At 35.7% G+C, this 16227-nt stretch overlaps 4 protein-coding genes across 4 annotated transcripts; 2 read left to right on the top strand and 2 right to left on the bottom strand.

Annotated features, from left to right (window-relative positions):
• Window positions 1-1911: 1911 nt before the first annotated feature.
• On the top strand, window positions 1912-4442 carry LOC143600124 (F-box only protein 6-like). The gene is made up of 2 exons (XM_077077903.1): window positions 1912-2030; window positions 3170-4442. Exons 1-2 carry the CDS (start codon window positions 1912-1914, stop codon window positions 4362-4364), a joined length of 1314 nt encoding a protein of 437 aa, XP_076934018.1. The 3' UTR covers window positions 4365-4442.
• A 224-nt stretch (window positions 4443-4666) lies between these two features.
• LOC143600123 (uncharacterized) lies at window positions 4667-5745 on the bottom strand. The gene is made up of 3 exons (XM_077077902.1): window positions 5669-5745; window positions 4909-5065; window positions 4667-4820 (listed from the first exon to the last, which is right to left on the bottom strand). The coding sequence occupies exons 1-3, from the start codon at window positions 5669-5671 to the stop codon at window positions 4774-4776; spliced, it is 207 nt and encodes a 68-aa protein (XP_076934017.1). The 5' UTR covers window positions 5672-5745; the 3' UTR covers window positions 4667-4773.
• A 4516-nt stretch (window positions 5746-10261) lies between these two features.
• LOC143600122 (nuclear transport factor 2B-like) lies at window positions 10262-12198 on the top strand. Its single transcript, XM_077077901.1, has 2 exons — window positions 10262-10563; window positions 12100-12198. Exons 1-2 carry the CDS (start codon window positions 10267-10269, stop codon window positions 12172-12174), a joined length of 372 nt encoding a protein of 123 aa, XP_076934016.1. The 5' UTR covers window positions 10262-10266; the 3' UTR covers window positions 12175-12198.
• A 1565-nt stretch (window positions 12199-13763) lies between these two features.
• On the bottom strand, window positions 13764-15738 carry LOC143600121 (uncharacterized). The gene is made up of 2 exons (XM_077077899.1): window positions 15191-15738; window positions 13764-13792 (listed from the first exon to the last, which is right to left on the bottom strand). The coding sequence occupies exons 1-2, from the start codon at window positions 15546-15548 to the stop codon at window positions 13776-13778; spliced, it is 375 nt and encodes a 124-aa protein (XP_076934014.1). The 5' UTR covers window positions 15549-15738; the 3' UTR covers window positions 13764-13775.
• Between the last annotated feature and the right edge of the window lie 489 nt (window positions 15739-16227).

The following is a 16227-nucleotide window of genomic DNA, read 5'->3' as shown; positions in this document are numbered from 1 at the left end:
AAAATATATCAGAGTGGAACCGGGCTTAAGCACAAGAATCAAAACAAACAAACAAATCACATAACTATTTCGCATAAGTTTTAAATCAAAATCAAAATACCATAGTGTTGAAATTAATATTGATTTAGCTAGACATGGTGGCTAAATCAATCAAACTGTTAAAGAAACAAAACATAAAATAACTCTCAAACTCCCAATAGCCGTCCGATATTCAGTTCTCTCTGCCGTCCAAGATTTTCAAGTCCCCTAAAATCGATAAATATTTTCATTTAAATATCTCCTTAACCCTTTCATAATTTCACGTGGCTGAAATATAGGCCATATTCTTCTTTTTTGGGCTTCTAGATATGAGGCCTAAGCCAATCAACTTAATATTCACGAGGAGTGGTGGTATTGTGGTAAGCACGAAATAATAGCGTCACTTATTTTGTTGAGTTTGTTGTACGAAGATAAATCCACCTCCACCATCCTGTTTCTAGCATAAAACAAATTTGCAAGTCGTTAAGTATCATGATAAAAAAGTTGTATGCTCTCTCTTTAAGTGTTAAACTGAAAAATATTACCAGAAGTGTCATATTACATATGTTGAATGTCAATTAAAATATCACTCCTAGGTGTTACGTAAACTTAAAACACTAAGTGGAGTGATAGTTCATTATGTGAATTGTACATTCCGTGTTAGGATGGAATAAGTGGATGAAGAGTTGATTGGTTGGAATAAGTGGATGAAGAGTTGATTGATCATATCTTCTTGGCTGTGATTCCTCGACTGCAATTTGGGAATGATTTTGTTTGTGGAGTGACTTTGTTTATTCAACCTCCGTTAACAGGCACCTTGCCTTGGTGGATGGTTTTCATTATTGAATCACAAGTCCAAAATACAAAGCGCTCTAATTTCTAGGGTTTTATTGTGGACTTGACAGACAAGAAACACGTTTTTTTTATAAAAGGCACTTGAAAACATGGAGAATATAAAGTTGTCTTCTTTCAATTGAATCAAATTCATGGCTAAATTAAATAATACAACTTGGTTAGATTGATGTTGATTTTTGTGTTCTGCTTTGTTTTATTCTTCGTAAGACTTCGCTAACGTTTTGCTAGTCTTTGCTTTCTAGCGTTATTGTCGTCATTAAAAAAAAAACCAATGTAAGAAAATAAAAAATCTATCTTGCAAAATAAAGTGACAAATAAGTAACAAAAACCAAATATTCATTCCCACCGTAAGTAAAAAAGATTGCATATTATAAATTATAGAATAAGAATAAAGCAAACTCGATTTCTTTAAACAAGTAAAATCAAAATTGTTTATATTGAGATTTCAATGAATGGGTTCTTAAAGTTTGAACATGAAACTTATAATACGTTAAAAACTGTAAAACTCGCACTGAAGATAATCAAACTTCGCACCGAAGATAATCAAACTAGAATGAAAAATACAGTTTCATGCTCACGTAACCGTCTTATACAGGACATTCGGTACACTACGGTTTGTATACGGGCTATTACCAAATACTAATTGAAGTTTCCAAATTACATTTTTATGAACCTGACGTCACCTAATACCATATAGACAGTTACATTTATAGGGCTTAATCTTAGAATACAAATGAGAATGCGCTATTCACAAACAATTTTCTTGGATCTTGAAACCAAAATCATGGTCGAAATATAAAAAAAATTCCATTTGCATACATGACTTTCACTCCTAGTCACAACTTACTTTATGATCATGGGCAAACAACCAATAATATTCTTTGATTATGTGGTAATCCACTAACAAACTTTAAAATATTAGTGTTGTAAATAAAATAAGAAGGTGTTGTGTAAATAAGACACGGAGAGAATTGAATTGAATTGAATTGAATTGTATTGTATTGATGTAATGAATGTTGGATTGATTTAATTAATTAGATGTTCAGGCAGCTTATTCATCAACTCCAAGAACTCGTAGATCTCCATGGTTTTCCTCCTCCCATCACCACCACCACCGTTCTGCCGTCGCTAACGCCGCCACTTCACCACCACGACAGGTTCTTCTTCCTCTTCCTCTTCACGTTACCTAACTGTTTGTTTTCAATTAGGGTTTCTAAACTGTGATTACTTAACTTACTGTTGTGTATGTGTCGATAGGCAGTACCGATCGAGTGATATTGTCTTCAGTTATGTTTTTGATTGTCGGTGATACTAATCAATTAGGCCTTGTGAATGTTCGTCCGTTAAGCTTTTGATCGGACAAGCGATTAAGGAATTGAACTTGTTCGTGACGACCACAGACAAACGAACACAATTTGATTCGGTCTAGCTACCGAGTATGTGTTGGTGCTTTTTTTAACATCATATTTATATGTTAATTTTAGTAGTATGTGTTGGTGCTTTTTTTAACATCATATTTATATGTTAATTTTAGTTGTAGATTATCACATAATAGTCATGTGTATATTTGTTTTATAGTTGATAATTTTTCTTAAATCTATATGATAAGGTTAGAAGAGTCATTAGAAGTAGTAAAAACAGTTAATGCACAAAAATAAACAAATGAAAGTTTAACGAACATAAACGAATGTAAATGATCACATTATTGAATGTTCGCAATCACAATTGGACGAACATGGCCTATGTTTGTGTTCATTCGTTTAGTTGTACATAAGCGGGTGTAAACGACCACATCATTGAACGTTCGCAATCACAATTGGACGAACATGGCCTGTGTTCGTGTTCATTCGTTTAGTTAATCGAACGAAATTCCTTGTTCATGTTTGTTCTTTTATTAAACAAACGAACATAAACGAACTTTCCGTCGAACGTTTGGTTTGTTTGCAGCAGTACTTTCAATTGACTTATGAGAACTAGTCAATTAGCCTTTGTTCTGAACATAAAAGTGGATTCAAAGCTTAAATGCCTATCTGTAGCCATATTGTGTTTTCATTGTTCAGTATTGTTAGCTTATTGGCACTGCTATCTGCGAATTGTATAAGGGTGTGTTTGATAATGCGAATCTTTAACTTTGCATGTTCATGTATGATGTAGCACACAATTAGTTTCTAGCGTTTGGATATGGTGAAAGTGCGAAACTTATTCAGATCTAAATCCTTAAGTACTCTAGATTTGCCAACACTCAGAGGTCAAAACAACTGTTTTTATAACATGTTCTTCATACATTTGTTTGCAGATGGTGTTTTATGAATCTTGAAAACAGCTTTTGTGAAAACGATTGTGAGAAGATCATAATGAAGGCCACGAGATCACAGAAAACCAAAAAGAACCGAAAACAAACCGAAAGTTCTAAGTCTTTGAAGGAAGAAATCTGGAGAAACTTTCCAGAAGAGTTACACGAGATTGTACTTGCAAGACTTCCACTACCCTCATTCTTCCGTTTCAGATCTGTTTGCCAAAACTGGAACTCGTTGCTCAATTCCAACACTTTCACACTTCAATATGCTCAGTTTATGCCACCACAACCATGGTTTTACATCATGCATCATCAAAATGGCAACACAGGAGCCATGTATGATCCCGTTTCTACAAAGTGGTACTACATAAAAATTCCTAAGTTGCTGCCTGCTAGAATTAAAATGTCCGTTTTTCCTGATGCTTCGGCTGGTGGTCTACTCTGTTTTAATGATAATCAATCTAAAAACTTTTATATATGTAATCCTCTAACCAACTCTTTCAAAGAATTACCCGCAAGACCAAAAAAATTTGAGGCACAACCAGCTGCTGCAATGATGTTGAACAAAAAATCAAATAATGGAGGCTATGGTTATCAAATCATGTTGGTTACAACTGATGGTAAGTATGAAGTTTATGATTCCATAATCAACAAGTGGGCATGTTTAGGAAGCATGCCGGATTGTATCAGTGTGCCAGTTACATTAGGGTCTGTAAGAAGGTTCAAGACTGTGGCGGCAAATGGGTTGATATATTTCTTAAGGTCAGACCCATACGGGATTGTGTCATATGACATGGAGTCTAGGGTTTGGAAGCAGTATCTGGTCCCACAACCGCCACTGTCGAGGGACCTTGCCTTAGTGGAATGTGGTGGCAGGATTATGATGGTGGGGCTGGTGACAAAGAGTGCCGCCAGTTGTGTTTCTGTATGGGAGCTTCAGAAGATGACTCTCTTGTGGAAGGAGGTTGACAGAATGCCAAATGTAATGAGTTTAGAGTTTTATGGGAAACATGTCACGATGTCCTGTTTGGGCAACAGCGGATTTATTATGTTATGTCTAGAATATGGAACGAAGAGACGGTTGGTTACTTATGATATATTGAAGAAGGAATGGTTGAAGGTTCCTAATTGTGAGCGCATGGGGGTGGTTGTTATTGGTACCGCTTTTCATCCATCGTTAACTGAAGTAGCTTGATATTGATTAAAGGTTCCTGGTCATAATCATGTTTCCCCATCAGTTTTTGTATTTTCATTTTATGTATGTTAATTGTAAACTCTGGAGAAATAAAGACTTGTTTGTAAGTCCACTTCATTTAAGTGTTAATGAGACGAGGCAAGCTGGCCCTCGTAATCAAGCTAGATATGTAGCGCTTTGAGCTTTAGCAAGTCGATCTCTGAGTGACTACACGCGTGCACGGCACCATGGTTGTTTAAAGTGGTTTTGCAAGACACTTGACTAATAATGAAAATATCAGATTCTATGAGCAAATTAGATTCATATATTTTGAATAGTTGCTTTGGCAAGGAACAATGGTTCTCTAAGAGTAAAACTGTAAAAGTAACAAAGTAAATGATACAGCCATTAGTAAAATTGTATTAGATCTTCAAGCCATTCCACCAGTTGTAGCCGTCCTGATTATCTGAACCAGAGCTGAAAAATAATCAAAAGAAACCACAAATTAGAATTGGTCTTTTAATTAAAGATTATTAAGATTCGGAATGGTGATTAATCGTCTTACATGATCCAATGACGACGAACACAAAGAAACCGAGCATAATAGGTCCAACAGGATAATTATTGCCCTTCTTGGTGGATGACGGGGCCACAGATCCGCGCCTTGTGATGTTCTTATCGAATTTCCCCACCTTCTTATCTGCAAGACGCCTAGATGTTGTCTGCAAGAATGATACAAAGAATCAGCATTGCTCGATTGCAGACACACACAATCACATCCTACGATGCAATAACCTAATTCGATGAATCAATGCAATAAGGCAATAAGCTAACTCAATGAATCGATGCAATAACCTAATTCGATTAATCGACCAATTTGATCCAGAAATATGTTAAGCCTAATTCGATGAATCGATGCAGTAAACTAATTCGAAAAATAGTAATTCCTAACTTGATCAATATATGAATTAATTTCAGCAATGTGTTAATCCTAATTCGATTAATCGATCAATTGATTTCAAAAATCTATTAAACTAATTCTATAAGCACGTAATTCCAAATTCGATTAACCGATCAACTAATTTCAGCAATGCGTTAAACTTAATTCGAAAAGCAAGCAATTCCTAATTCAACCAATCGATCAATTAATTTCAGAAATACTTAAAACCTAATCCGATAAATCGATGCAATAATTACGTTTTAAGATCTAATCGAATCAAAACAATCGACGGTAGGACAATGCAATTGAAATTCATACAATAATGCTGCATTATGAATTAACACATAAATTCAGAGCATCTGTGATAATAATACATTAATATTACCATGATTGTGTGCAGAGATCGGAGAACAACGCCTTAATTGTTGTGTTCGAAAGCTTTGTTGATGAAAGATGGCCAAACAATGGAGGTGTAGATGAAGATTTATAACTTGGAGAGGTTGAGATTTGCTGTTGACTTTCAAAAGTTACACCAACAAATATTCCACGTGTAACATGCTGATTGGTTAGAACACGTAACCTGATGATGTGGCAGGAAGGTATTGGATAAAGGAGCGAGTCATTTAAGAGGTCTAGTTGTACCTGTACAGTTGGTTTGTTAAGTTATTGCGTTCTAACTCATAGTTTCGGGTTTGATAAAACGCGTAACCGAAAAGTATATATTTTATTTAATCCAAGATGAGATAAATTTAAATTTAATATTGAATGTTAATCATTATCCAATTTCATTTTATTTATTTATGTATAAGTACGATATATTTAAAACATAGATTCTGATATATATTTTTTTCTTTTTTATAACAATAAAGGTTCAAATATATTGATAGATAAGCAAGATAGTGATTACATCGAAACAGAATGCACGATTGCAAGCAAGCAACAGGCTGTCGCTACTCCTTTTTAAATTGCAAAACCCAATCTTTTAAAAACCACATTCACTGATCTTGAAGTCATAACATTATTATGCATGACCCGTTGAACTCAGTAAGTAACTCACAGCTTCAGACGCGAAAAAACTAAAAGTGTCAAAAAAAAAAAAGGAATAAATACGTATTGGTATAACAAATAAGCAAAAGCAATATTCTGATTTAAATATTGGAAAACTTTTTAAATGTATAAAATCAACGAAAACAATGTAGGTTTGACTGAATATTGAAAAAAAAAGATACAGACTTTATATATAACAGATAACCAAAAATGGCTAATGAAACACAATAGAGTATCCCAAACTAAGTCTCGGCTTGTTTACAATTTATGAATTAATTTTTACATATTTATAATTATTTTTATATATATTGTTTTGAATTATAATTTTATATATAACATAATATATATTATTTAGTTATTTTTTTCATGACATTGTATATAAAAATTACAAGCTTGTTTAAGCTCTTGAGTGTCATTTATTAAACGAGCCTGCTTTTAGGCTTGAGCTCGGGCTCATTTAAGCTCGGCTCAATCAAGCTTTTTCACGAGCCGATCTTGATCGCTCGCTCGCACCCCTAAGTGACTCTAAGCCAATGTCTAGTGGTTATTTGCAAGTTTTGGGGTGTTTAGTTGAATAAGAGATAAATATTATATAAGCAATTTCAAACTCTGTTAATATGAAATTTACGAAAAATAATGTGAAGCTGAGATAACATCCTTTATTATTTACACACATATGAAGGCAAACGTATGTGGTTATTGTGTTGAAGGTCACATCTATTTAAGATTGTTTCCTATGTTAGCATCTCTGATGAATTCATTCGTGGAAGTCATTCATTAACATCATTCAATTTAATCATCTCATTCATCAATGGTTACAAATAATAAACATCTGTTACAAATTCATCAATGGGAAATCATCATCCATCATTAACATTTTGTTGTTACTCTTATTTGGTTATGTTAATATCCTTGCCACTTCTGCACATTGAGCTATCTATCATAGCGTATCCCAAACTAAGTCAATCACATATGTGATGATTTAGTAGTCTACTTATAAGTTGAATCAACTTAACCAAATAATCAAATATATACCATTGAACCATTAAAAATTAACCGAAGTTGAACAAATCAAGTTTTTACTATGTAAAATTATAAACGTTAGCCAAATATATACCAGTGAACCATTAAAACTTAACCAAAGTTTAAAAAATCAAGTTTTTACTATGTAAAATAATAAACGTTAGACATAAGATAAATTAATTTTGAAATTATTTTTTTACTCTGTAAAATTTTCACATACTATTGGTTTTGGTATATTGTGGTTAACACCGACGTGCGTTATTCATTGTCCACGTTGGAGCCGGCCGCCACGTCACCATAGCGCCTCCCCTTTTTCCCCTCTACCCGTTAACGCAATAGCTCCTAAACCTGATAGCGCCAAACACTACCCTCCAACGTGGTGCTTAACGCCGAAAACATAGGCATCCTCTAAAAAGCATGCCACATCGATGGCCATCGTGGTGTTAACGCCTTTCCTACCACACCCGCAACGAATATCCTTAGGGGGGGAGGGGTAGTGATCTAACGCACTCTAATCACCATCAAATTCACACCGTCATGTCAAAATCGTCATTTACCACCTCAAAACCATTTAAACAATAGATAACACCTATCTTAACCACCCTAAATTTTTTTATATTTTAAATAAAAATAAAAAAGATTATTAAATTAAAGCTTAATAAATAACCCCAAATGCCTAAAGACACATTTTTAAAGCAGTATCTCTCTATATGGCTCTTTCTCCTCGTAGTACGGGAAAAAAACAATCTCTCACATCTCTCTATACCCCAAAACGATAATGAAATTTCCAAGATATTTGATGAATACGATGCTCAAATAGCTCGTTGCTTGAAGCTCGTTTGAAAAAAAAAAATTGAGAAAAGCTCGCTTGAAATTGGCTCTCTTTGTAAACAAGACAAGGTTAGCTCAATTAGGTATAAGCCCGAATTTTAATTGTTATCAGTCAACTAAAATAAATTCAATCTTCTAATCACAGTTTTTTTCAAATTATCACAATGAAACTGAATTAAACCAAGTGGATTTAGTTTTTTCTCTTCTTTTCATATTTCTCTTCTGATGTTGAACCAAACTCAAGTTCACTTTTCAGCTCGCTTTAACTTTTGACTTGAGTTAAGCTGACTTGATTTAAAATGTGGGCTGACTTCGAGCTCGTACTAGCTAAGGTTGACTCAACTCTACTTGATTAGGCTCGAGCTTGGCTCGTGAGTCAATTTTTCAAGCTCAAGCTAATGTGCAATACCTTGAATGAGCCAAAGCCCGGTTTGAACTTGGTTGTCAATGTCAAATTGGCACATAGAAGTTAAAAAGAGTTAAACCATAAAATTACACTAGACAAGATAAAAGCTCAACAAGCCTAAACGATCTTCCCCTAAGAAGCTCTAAGGCTTGAGCTCAGCTCGTGAGTCATTTTTCAAAACTCGAGCTCATGTGCAATACCTTGAATGAGGCAAAGCCCGCCTCAAACTCGGCTGTGAGTTAGAACTTAAGATTACACTAGGCTCGTGCTCGACGAACCTAAACGATCTTATCATATAAGGAACGAGCCAGGGCTTGATTACTAAATGAGCTCGATAAGACTCTAGTCTTTTCTTTTTATCAATCCGGTTTCGAGTAGCTCATAAGCAGCTCGATTCCTCTGCACCCTACTCGTGAAAACCCATAAAAAAGAGGAAAAAATTATGATTTGTGCCTATCGACTGTATGGGCGGGCGACACTATACAAATCTGAATCTTAATTTGAGTGATGCGTGTCATCGTACTTTTCCGAAGAGCTTTTTTGTGCCCTTTTGTCTGTTGATCGTCAATTAACTCGTTGACGCAAAGGCATAAGAGTATTTTGCTATCCCCGATTAGATAAATAATAATTATAATAATAAATACTACTAATAATAATGATAAGCATCACAACTATACACCCACCGTCACATGCCTACATCTTCTACCCCACCATCGATCCACCTTCACAACCACTGGCATATCTCGACACTTCCGGTCGCCGGAAAGGCAACCGACGATGGTCCGAGGTTGAGTCGCGTTCGAATCTATGTTTACATTCGATTTCCCGATTCGAATATGTGTTTTCATTAGTTTGAATATGTGGTTCACGCCAGATTCATAGCTCGCCGAACTAATCGGTGTTTACATTCGATGGTCCGGACCCTTGTTGCCGCTATCAATAGCTCACCGAATAACCAGTGTCTAAACGTTTTTGGTTCTTTAGTTAGATATTGGACTTGTTTATCTATAACTAAACCAAAGCGCAACCTTGTTCACATTGTAGGATTTGTGGTTGGTAAACCAGAGGTCCGGGTTTGAATCCCAGCATCTCCTTTATTATGGAAGATTATTTTTCGATAAAAGAGAAGCTTAGGGGTAAAATTGTCATTTCATCACAATAATAACGGGTCAACAGACAGGGTGGCACAACAAATCCCGTCGAAAAACTACACTGAGCACAAATCACTCAATTTTAAGAATCAGACTTGTATAGTACCCCCACTCATATAGCCTAGTAGCTCACAAATAACTACTCCTCCACATAAATAAGAAAATAACGCCGATGAGGTCCAGCCCAGCTGGTCGGAGGTGGGGGGATAACTCGCTTGTGAGGGTCCCGCCCGGGTGGTGGCCTAGGTTCGAGTCTCTGCGGAGGCAAAAAAATACCATTTTAGGTTGAAAGGTCCCTCTCTCTGGGAGATTCGAACCCGGGTCCTTTAGGTGTTAGGGGGTGTGCATTGCCAGTGAGCCAAACTGTTCAAAAAAAAATAAATAAGAAAATAACAAAAAAAGGGATAAAAGCTATCATATCTTGAAACAATAGCACACATTTTGAAAATATGTATGCTTTCAAAAACACCAATCCCCTCACTTTTCATTTCATTTCAAAATACACACAAAAACCCTGTGGCGGCGATGGATCCAGATGCAGTGGCGAAGGCGTTCGTGGAACACTACTACTCCACATTCGACACCAATCGGTCCACTTTGTCCAATCTCTACCAGGACTCATCGATGTTGACATTTGAAGGTCAGAAGATACAGGGTTCTACCAACATCGTAGCCAAGCTGACGTCACTCCCCTTCCAACAGTGCAAGCACAGCATCACCACCGTTGACTGCCAGCCTTCTGGTCCTTCAGGCGGCATGCTTGTTTTCGTTTCCGGTAATCTTCAACTCGCCGGCGAACAACACGCTCTTAAGTTCAGCCAGGTACATTGTGCAGTGTCTGTTTTAATTTGTGATGTATAATTGTTTTTTCAAGCTAGGGTTTGTCTTGTTAGTTATTAATTATTAATTAAAGAATATATGTGTTTTATTGATTTTGTAAATTTAATACATAGAAGTACAAATTAGGTAAAATTTAATAATACATAAGGGATTGATAGCTAAATGAGCGTTATTTGAGGCTTAAGCTTGGCTCGTTTCCAGCTTTTTATTGATCTGAGCTCAAGTAGTTTGCGAGCGGTTCGGCTCGTTTGCACTCCTAATCTAAAGAACAGTTTGGTTATTAATTATTGAACATTTGAAAGGAATTTGTTTAGTGGCTTTAGGGGTGCAAACGAGCCGAGCCGAGCTCGACTAGGCTTAAGCTCGACTCGTATAACTTACACAGAGCTTGAACTCAGCTTGTTTCGATCTTTATTTCTAAAGCTCGAGCTCGGCTCATGAGCTTTTTTTCAAGCTTAAGCTCGGCTTGTTTACAATTTATTAATTAATTTTTACATATTTATAATTATTTTTATATATATTGTTTTGAATTATAATTTTATATATAGCATAATATATATTATTTAGTTATTTTTTTCATAACATTATATATAAAAATTACAAGCTTGTTTAAGCTCTTGAGTGGGCTCGAGCTTGATAAGTGAAGCTCGAGCTCGAGCTCATTTATTAAACGAGCCTGCTTGTAGGCTTGAGCTCGGGCTCATTTAAGCTCGGCTCAATCAAGCTTTTTCACGAGCCGATCTTGATCGCTCGCCCGCCCCCCTAAGTGACTTGAAGCCAATGTCTAGTGGTTATTTGCAAGTTTTGGGGTGTTTAGTTGAATAAGAGATAAATATTATATAAGCAATTTCAAACTCTGTTAATATGAAATTTACGAAAAATAATGTGAAGCTGAGATAACATCCTTTATTATTTACACACACATATGAAGGCAAGCGTATGTGGTTATTGTGTTGAAGGTCACATCTATTTAAGATTGTTTCTTATGTTAGCATCTCTGATGAATTCATTCGTGGAAGTCATTCATTAACATCATTCAATTTAATCATCTCATTCATCAATGGTTACAAATAATAAACATCTGTTACAAATTCATCAATGGGAAATCATCATCCATCATTAACATTTTGTTGTTACTCTTATCTGGTTATGTTAATATCCTTGCCACTTCTGCACATTGAGCTATCTATCATAGCGTTTGAATACTTTATAAAAACCAAGAATTCAAATACGTGGGTAACGTTTTTTGTATTTGATGTGCTTATATATAAGTTGTTTATATCTGTCTCACCTCTTTACTGGCTAAAGGGGTGTTTTAGACTTGCTCACTATAACTTCTTATTTTCTTATTACTTTTTGAAACACGTATTTGGAATAAGCAACTCCTAATTCCTTAAGTTAGTTAGTTTAGCTTCTCATATTTATAACTTGGAAGAAGCATAACCCATTGCTTTAGTCATAATTTCACTCATTTTGTCATAAGTTTTTCAGCTAATCTATTTCTTTTGTTGTTTTCAGATGTTCCATCTAATGCCCACAACACAGTCAAGCTTTTATGTTCTCAATGACATTTTCCGGTTGAATTATGCTTGAGCTTAATCAGGCTACATCTGTCACAGTGTCACCTCACTGGAGAAGATTTTTGGTTGTGATTGCTTTATTTTTCGTTTTTGGTATTTCATCAGAACTAAGATTTTAATTGGGGCAGTACTTGAAGGGGATACATGACTTGATGATATGCTTTTTGTTATGTGTTTTAAGCGATCAAATATGAGATGTTCTTTTGTTTTGTTGCGCTCTGATATCATTTCCATTGGTTTGCAAGCAGAGATTCATTATGTGTTAGTTTGCAATGTTTTGGACCATAATGCAGGTTGATTGATAAATATATGTTCCATGCAGTTATTCTCGTTTTTACAATCGATTTCTTAAAAACATTAAGCCACTATGTTTGAAAATCCAGATGATTTGTCAAACCGAAACTTTTTTGCAAATCAGTCAACATGCTGATCAAGTAGAGGCAAATAATTGCCTTTCGTTTTTTCTATTTATGCAGTTGGCCTTCTATAACCGGAAAAGGCAATTGCATCATGTAACAATGGATGCAGTGTCAACCTTTTCTCTGTTATTGCAGATTAACCGAATCGAACTGTAAGAAAAAAATTTAACTGTTATGGACAAATTCACGTTTTGTATCAACGTGACCTGAGCTACACGTTTAGACCGAAAGCCCTTCACTCGGTACCCTGTCTACCCATTTAGAAGAGTATTGTGAAAGCATGTTGCATGCATGCAGCAGCTAGAGTAGCATTCCTCACAGCAACCAAGGGGTTTCTAAGAAGGGGGTGATCCTCATCGTTACAAGACGTGTTTCAGAATGCATTTAATTAATTTCAACTGCTTCGACACCTACAGATGATTAGAGTCTGATCTAACTGGAAAACAAGTCAAAAGATTGCTCCTGTGAACCGGTGTTCGTGACATGACGGAAACAAACTACACACGAACTTTAAAAGTCCTCACCAATGTTCGTGACGAGTCTGATCTAATTAGTAGCATCTTGACATGCTACTAATTAAAAGTCCTCACCAAGCCATGCTTCTTGGTTGAGATAGCTTGCCGAAAAGATATAGTTAAACGGACTTTCCATTGCCTGAAATTGCTTTTAGGACCTAGTATACCCGTCTTATAAGTAACAACTAGTATCAATCTAACAACTAACGAATAGTATCAATCTAACAATCACATGTCCAGCAACAGGAAACAAACAGGCATTTCCTTCAAAGTTAAGATGGCATTGTAAAATCATAGCAGAATTATGATCCATACAAATCAAAACAATGATGCTATATGAGCTTAATAAGTTATTCAAATGAAACCACAAAAGAATGTGCATGAAAAGCAGCAAAAGAAAAAAGTCCATAACAGCATCAGTGACATGCTTAATTAAAGCTAACACATATAATAATCATCCATCATAAGCACCAAACACAGTTCACCTCCTCAAGTAAAGAATGCACACCCACCACCACCAAAACCACCACTTTTTTAAATGAAAATAAAAAAGAACATAAACCCTATGTATTGTATATGTCTTCATACATAACTGAACATCCAGAGCTTCTTCATGCACTAATACTTGAAAAAGCTCTCCTAACTGTTTTCTGGGCACTTAAAACAATCTCCCTCCCAGTTCACAACAGCTTCCATGCTACATAATAATAACAACATTAACAATTAAAGTGCATCCAAATGTAAAGTGTGGACCATTAACATCTCACACATAGCAACATAAAGTGCATTTAATATACACTCTTGAAAGATGTTAGAAACATATTTAACATCATGGTACCCCTTTGGTCCTACTTATTGAACAAGTTCATCAAACACAATACTTCCAAATCTAAATTGATGCACATGCTTTTAGTTCAATCAATATAGCTTCATTATCATTCGTATGTGACCACACACAAATCTATAACTTTATCTTTTCCTTCAAAAAGGTATACAACAATATCCATAAACCAAGACTTAATTTCAAAAATAGTTCTACATTTATAATTTAGTACTCCAAATTTCCATTAAACACAATCTAATATTTCTAAAATCGTACCAAAATGTAAGTCAGGCCCAGCTCCGAGGCAAGGCGGGCCACGACTGCCGCTTATGATTGCTATCGCAGGGGGCGGGAAATTTTTTAAAACTTCATATATTTTAAACTTTTAAAACAATAACCAACCAATAAACACACTATAGTTCTCAAGTCCAACTTTTTATTATTTATTTTTTAAAAAACTGGTAATCCAAGCATTATATCAAATAAAATATCCAATTACAACAGAGGCAGGTAAGTGGGCCAAAAGTTGGCCGCCACCCCCTTTTGAATGACAATTCTGGTCATACCGAAAACCATATAAGAGTGAACATCATGAGCGACAAGCTGGGAGTTTTTTGAGCGACAAGGGGGCTCCCACACCGCCCCCAGGCAATATTGGGGGGTAGGGGTGGGGGCGCGATATAGATTTGTCGACGGTGTGGGTTTGAAAATAATAATAATAAAAAATAAAAAATGGGACGACAACAACACTATACCCCTAAAATGAAAAGGGCCCCTCTGTTGATGTGGGGCAAGTGTCAAAAATTTTGTAGCCATTCACTACACATACACATAGCCTAATAACACATTAGAGCGTAAAAGCATAAAAGGGCACAATAGTGATGTACTGACAGTCCAATACCCATTTTGTTTTTACGCAAATAGTGATGGACTGATAGTCCAATACCCATTTTTTTACGCCCAATTTACGCCAAATAGTGATGGACTAATAGTCCGATACCCATTTTTTTACGCCCAATAGTGATGGACTTACAGTTCAATACCCATTTTGTTTAGCGACAATTTCCTACTTTTTTTTAACCACATGTATTTAATTCAAAACCAATACCCATTTTTAAAAACAAATCATATATAACTCATATAAGGGCCCATCTTTTAGTACTTGTTTGGGCATCCAAAATCTCGGTCAACTTAAGTCACCCACAACTTAGGTTATAATAACAGAAAGTCTGAAATTATAATACAACTAATCAATCAACAACAAAATCATACCATGAACGGTCTTTCGAGGCGAAGCCGGAGCCAAAGTATGGCAGAAAATCGCCCGACCGAGTATCGATAAACTCGAAACAATTCCGGCGACATACAACAACATAACCAATCCAATAACCCAAGGCATCAACAAAAACCCTATAAAAAACGTGATCGACCCACAGAACATCAACGCCAACGACACCCCTAACAACATCGACGCCAATCCCGCCGGCGTAATCCGCCGCGGCGTTGAAACCTCGCCGGAGTATTGAATCGACGACGGCGGAGGGTACCGGATTAGGTTTAGGATCAAAGCAGATAGCTCGTAAAAGGCCCTGGATTGCTGATCTTGGTGACGTTGTTGTCTCGTCATCATGATGTTATACAGATCTAGCTGAGTACTCGTTGGTTATAAACTAAATATGAAAATATATCACTCGGATTGAAAAATTCGAGGCGGTTGGATAAAGTTTATTATTATTAGGGTTTGATTGATTAATTGAGTATGCAAGTGGATTTGTGGAAGCTTCTGGAGTCGAGTTGCATATGCAGATCAGAAGATCAAATAGAGAAGTTGAAGTTACGATATAGACGGAAATATTTATGACGGGGTTACCTATCTTCAAAGTTTAAAGGCGTGAGTGATTGTTTAAATAAACAAGATAACGTAAAAAGATAACGACGTAAGCTACAAGTTTAGTCCCTATATTATTCACCGAACTTCAACTCTAGTTTATTTTAACTACTCTTATGTCTCTTTATAACAACAAAAAATACGCTTATTCGACGGCCACGTCATAAAAATATCATTTGTTAAAAGCACTTGAAAGTTAAAACCCACCACCTGCAAAAGGCCCAAAATTCATCTCATTATTTCTAGCTTTTACTTAAGAACTTCTTCTAAAAATCGGTCATGAAAATAATGTCCATAATAATTAAAAGCTGATGACATGTGAAAACACCTTATAATGGATGCTCACATCAGTTAAAAACTATGTCTTACTAAAAGTCTGATGTTCAAAAAAATAAAAGTTATGTCATACGTGAGTAACTTT

This window comes from Bidens hawaiensis, unplaced genomic scaffold (assembly GCF_021521415.1).
Source record: "Bidens hawaiensis isolate Kalapana, Puna unplaced genomic scaffold, B.hawaiensis_p1.1 tig00053408_1, whole genome shotgun sequence".
Classification (NCBI taxonomy): Eukaryota; Viridiplantae; Streptophyta; class Magnoliopsida; order Asterales; family Asteraceae; genus Bidens; species Bidens hawaiensis.
The sequence above is the reverse complement of the archived record's forward strand: the minus strand, read 5'-3'. Positions and strand labels throughout refer to the sequence as shown.

What these genes read in the sequence shown, in the direction of transcription:
- LOC143600122 (XM_077077901.1), top strand. Translation starts at nt 10,267, where the DNA reads ATGGATCCAGATGCAGTGGCGAAGGCGTTCGTGGAACACTACTACTCC. An exon ending in ACGCTCTTAAGTTCAGCCAG is followed by an intron (nt 10,564 to 12,099) that starts GTACATTGTGCA and finishes TGTTGTTTTCAG; the next exon opens with ATGTTCCATCTAATGCCCAC.
- LOC143600124 (XM_077077903.1), top strand. Translation starts at nt 1,912, where the DNA reads ATGTTCAGGCAGCTTATTCATCAACTCCAAGAACTCGTAGATCTCCAT. An exon ending in CCACTTCACCACCACGACAG is followed by an intron (nt 2,031 to 3,169) that starts GTTCTTCTTCCT and finishes ATTTGTTTGCAG; the next exon opens with ATGGTGTTTTATGAATCTTG.
- LOC143600123 (XM_077077902.1), bottom strand. An exon ending in GTTCGTCGTCATTGGATCAT is followed by an intron (nt 4,821 to 4,908) that starts GTAAGACGATTA and finishes ATTATTTTTCAG; the next exon opens with CTCTGGTTCAGATAATCAGG.
- LOC143600121 (XM_077077899.1), bottom strand. Translation starts at nt 15,548, where the DNA reads ATGATGACGAGACAACAACGTCACCAAGATCAGCAATCCAGGGCCTTT.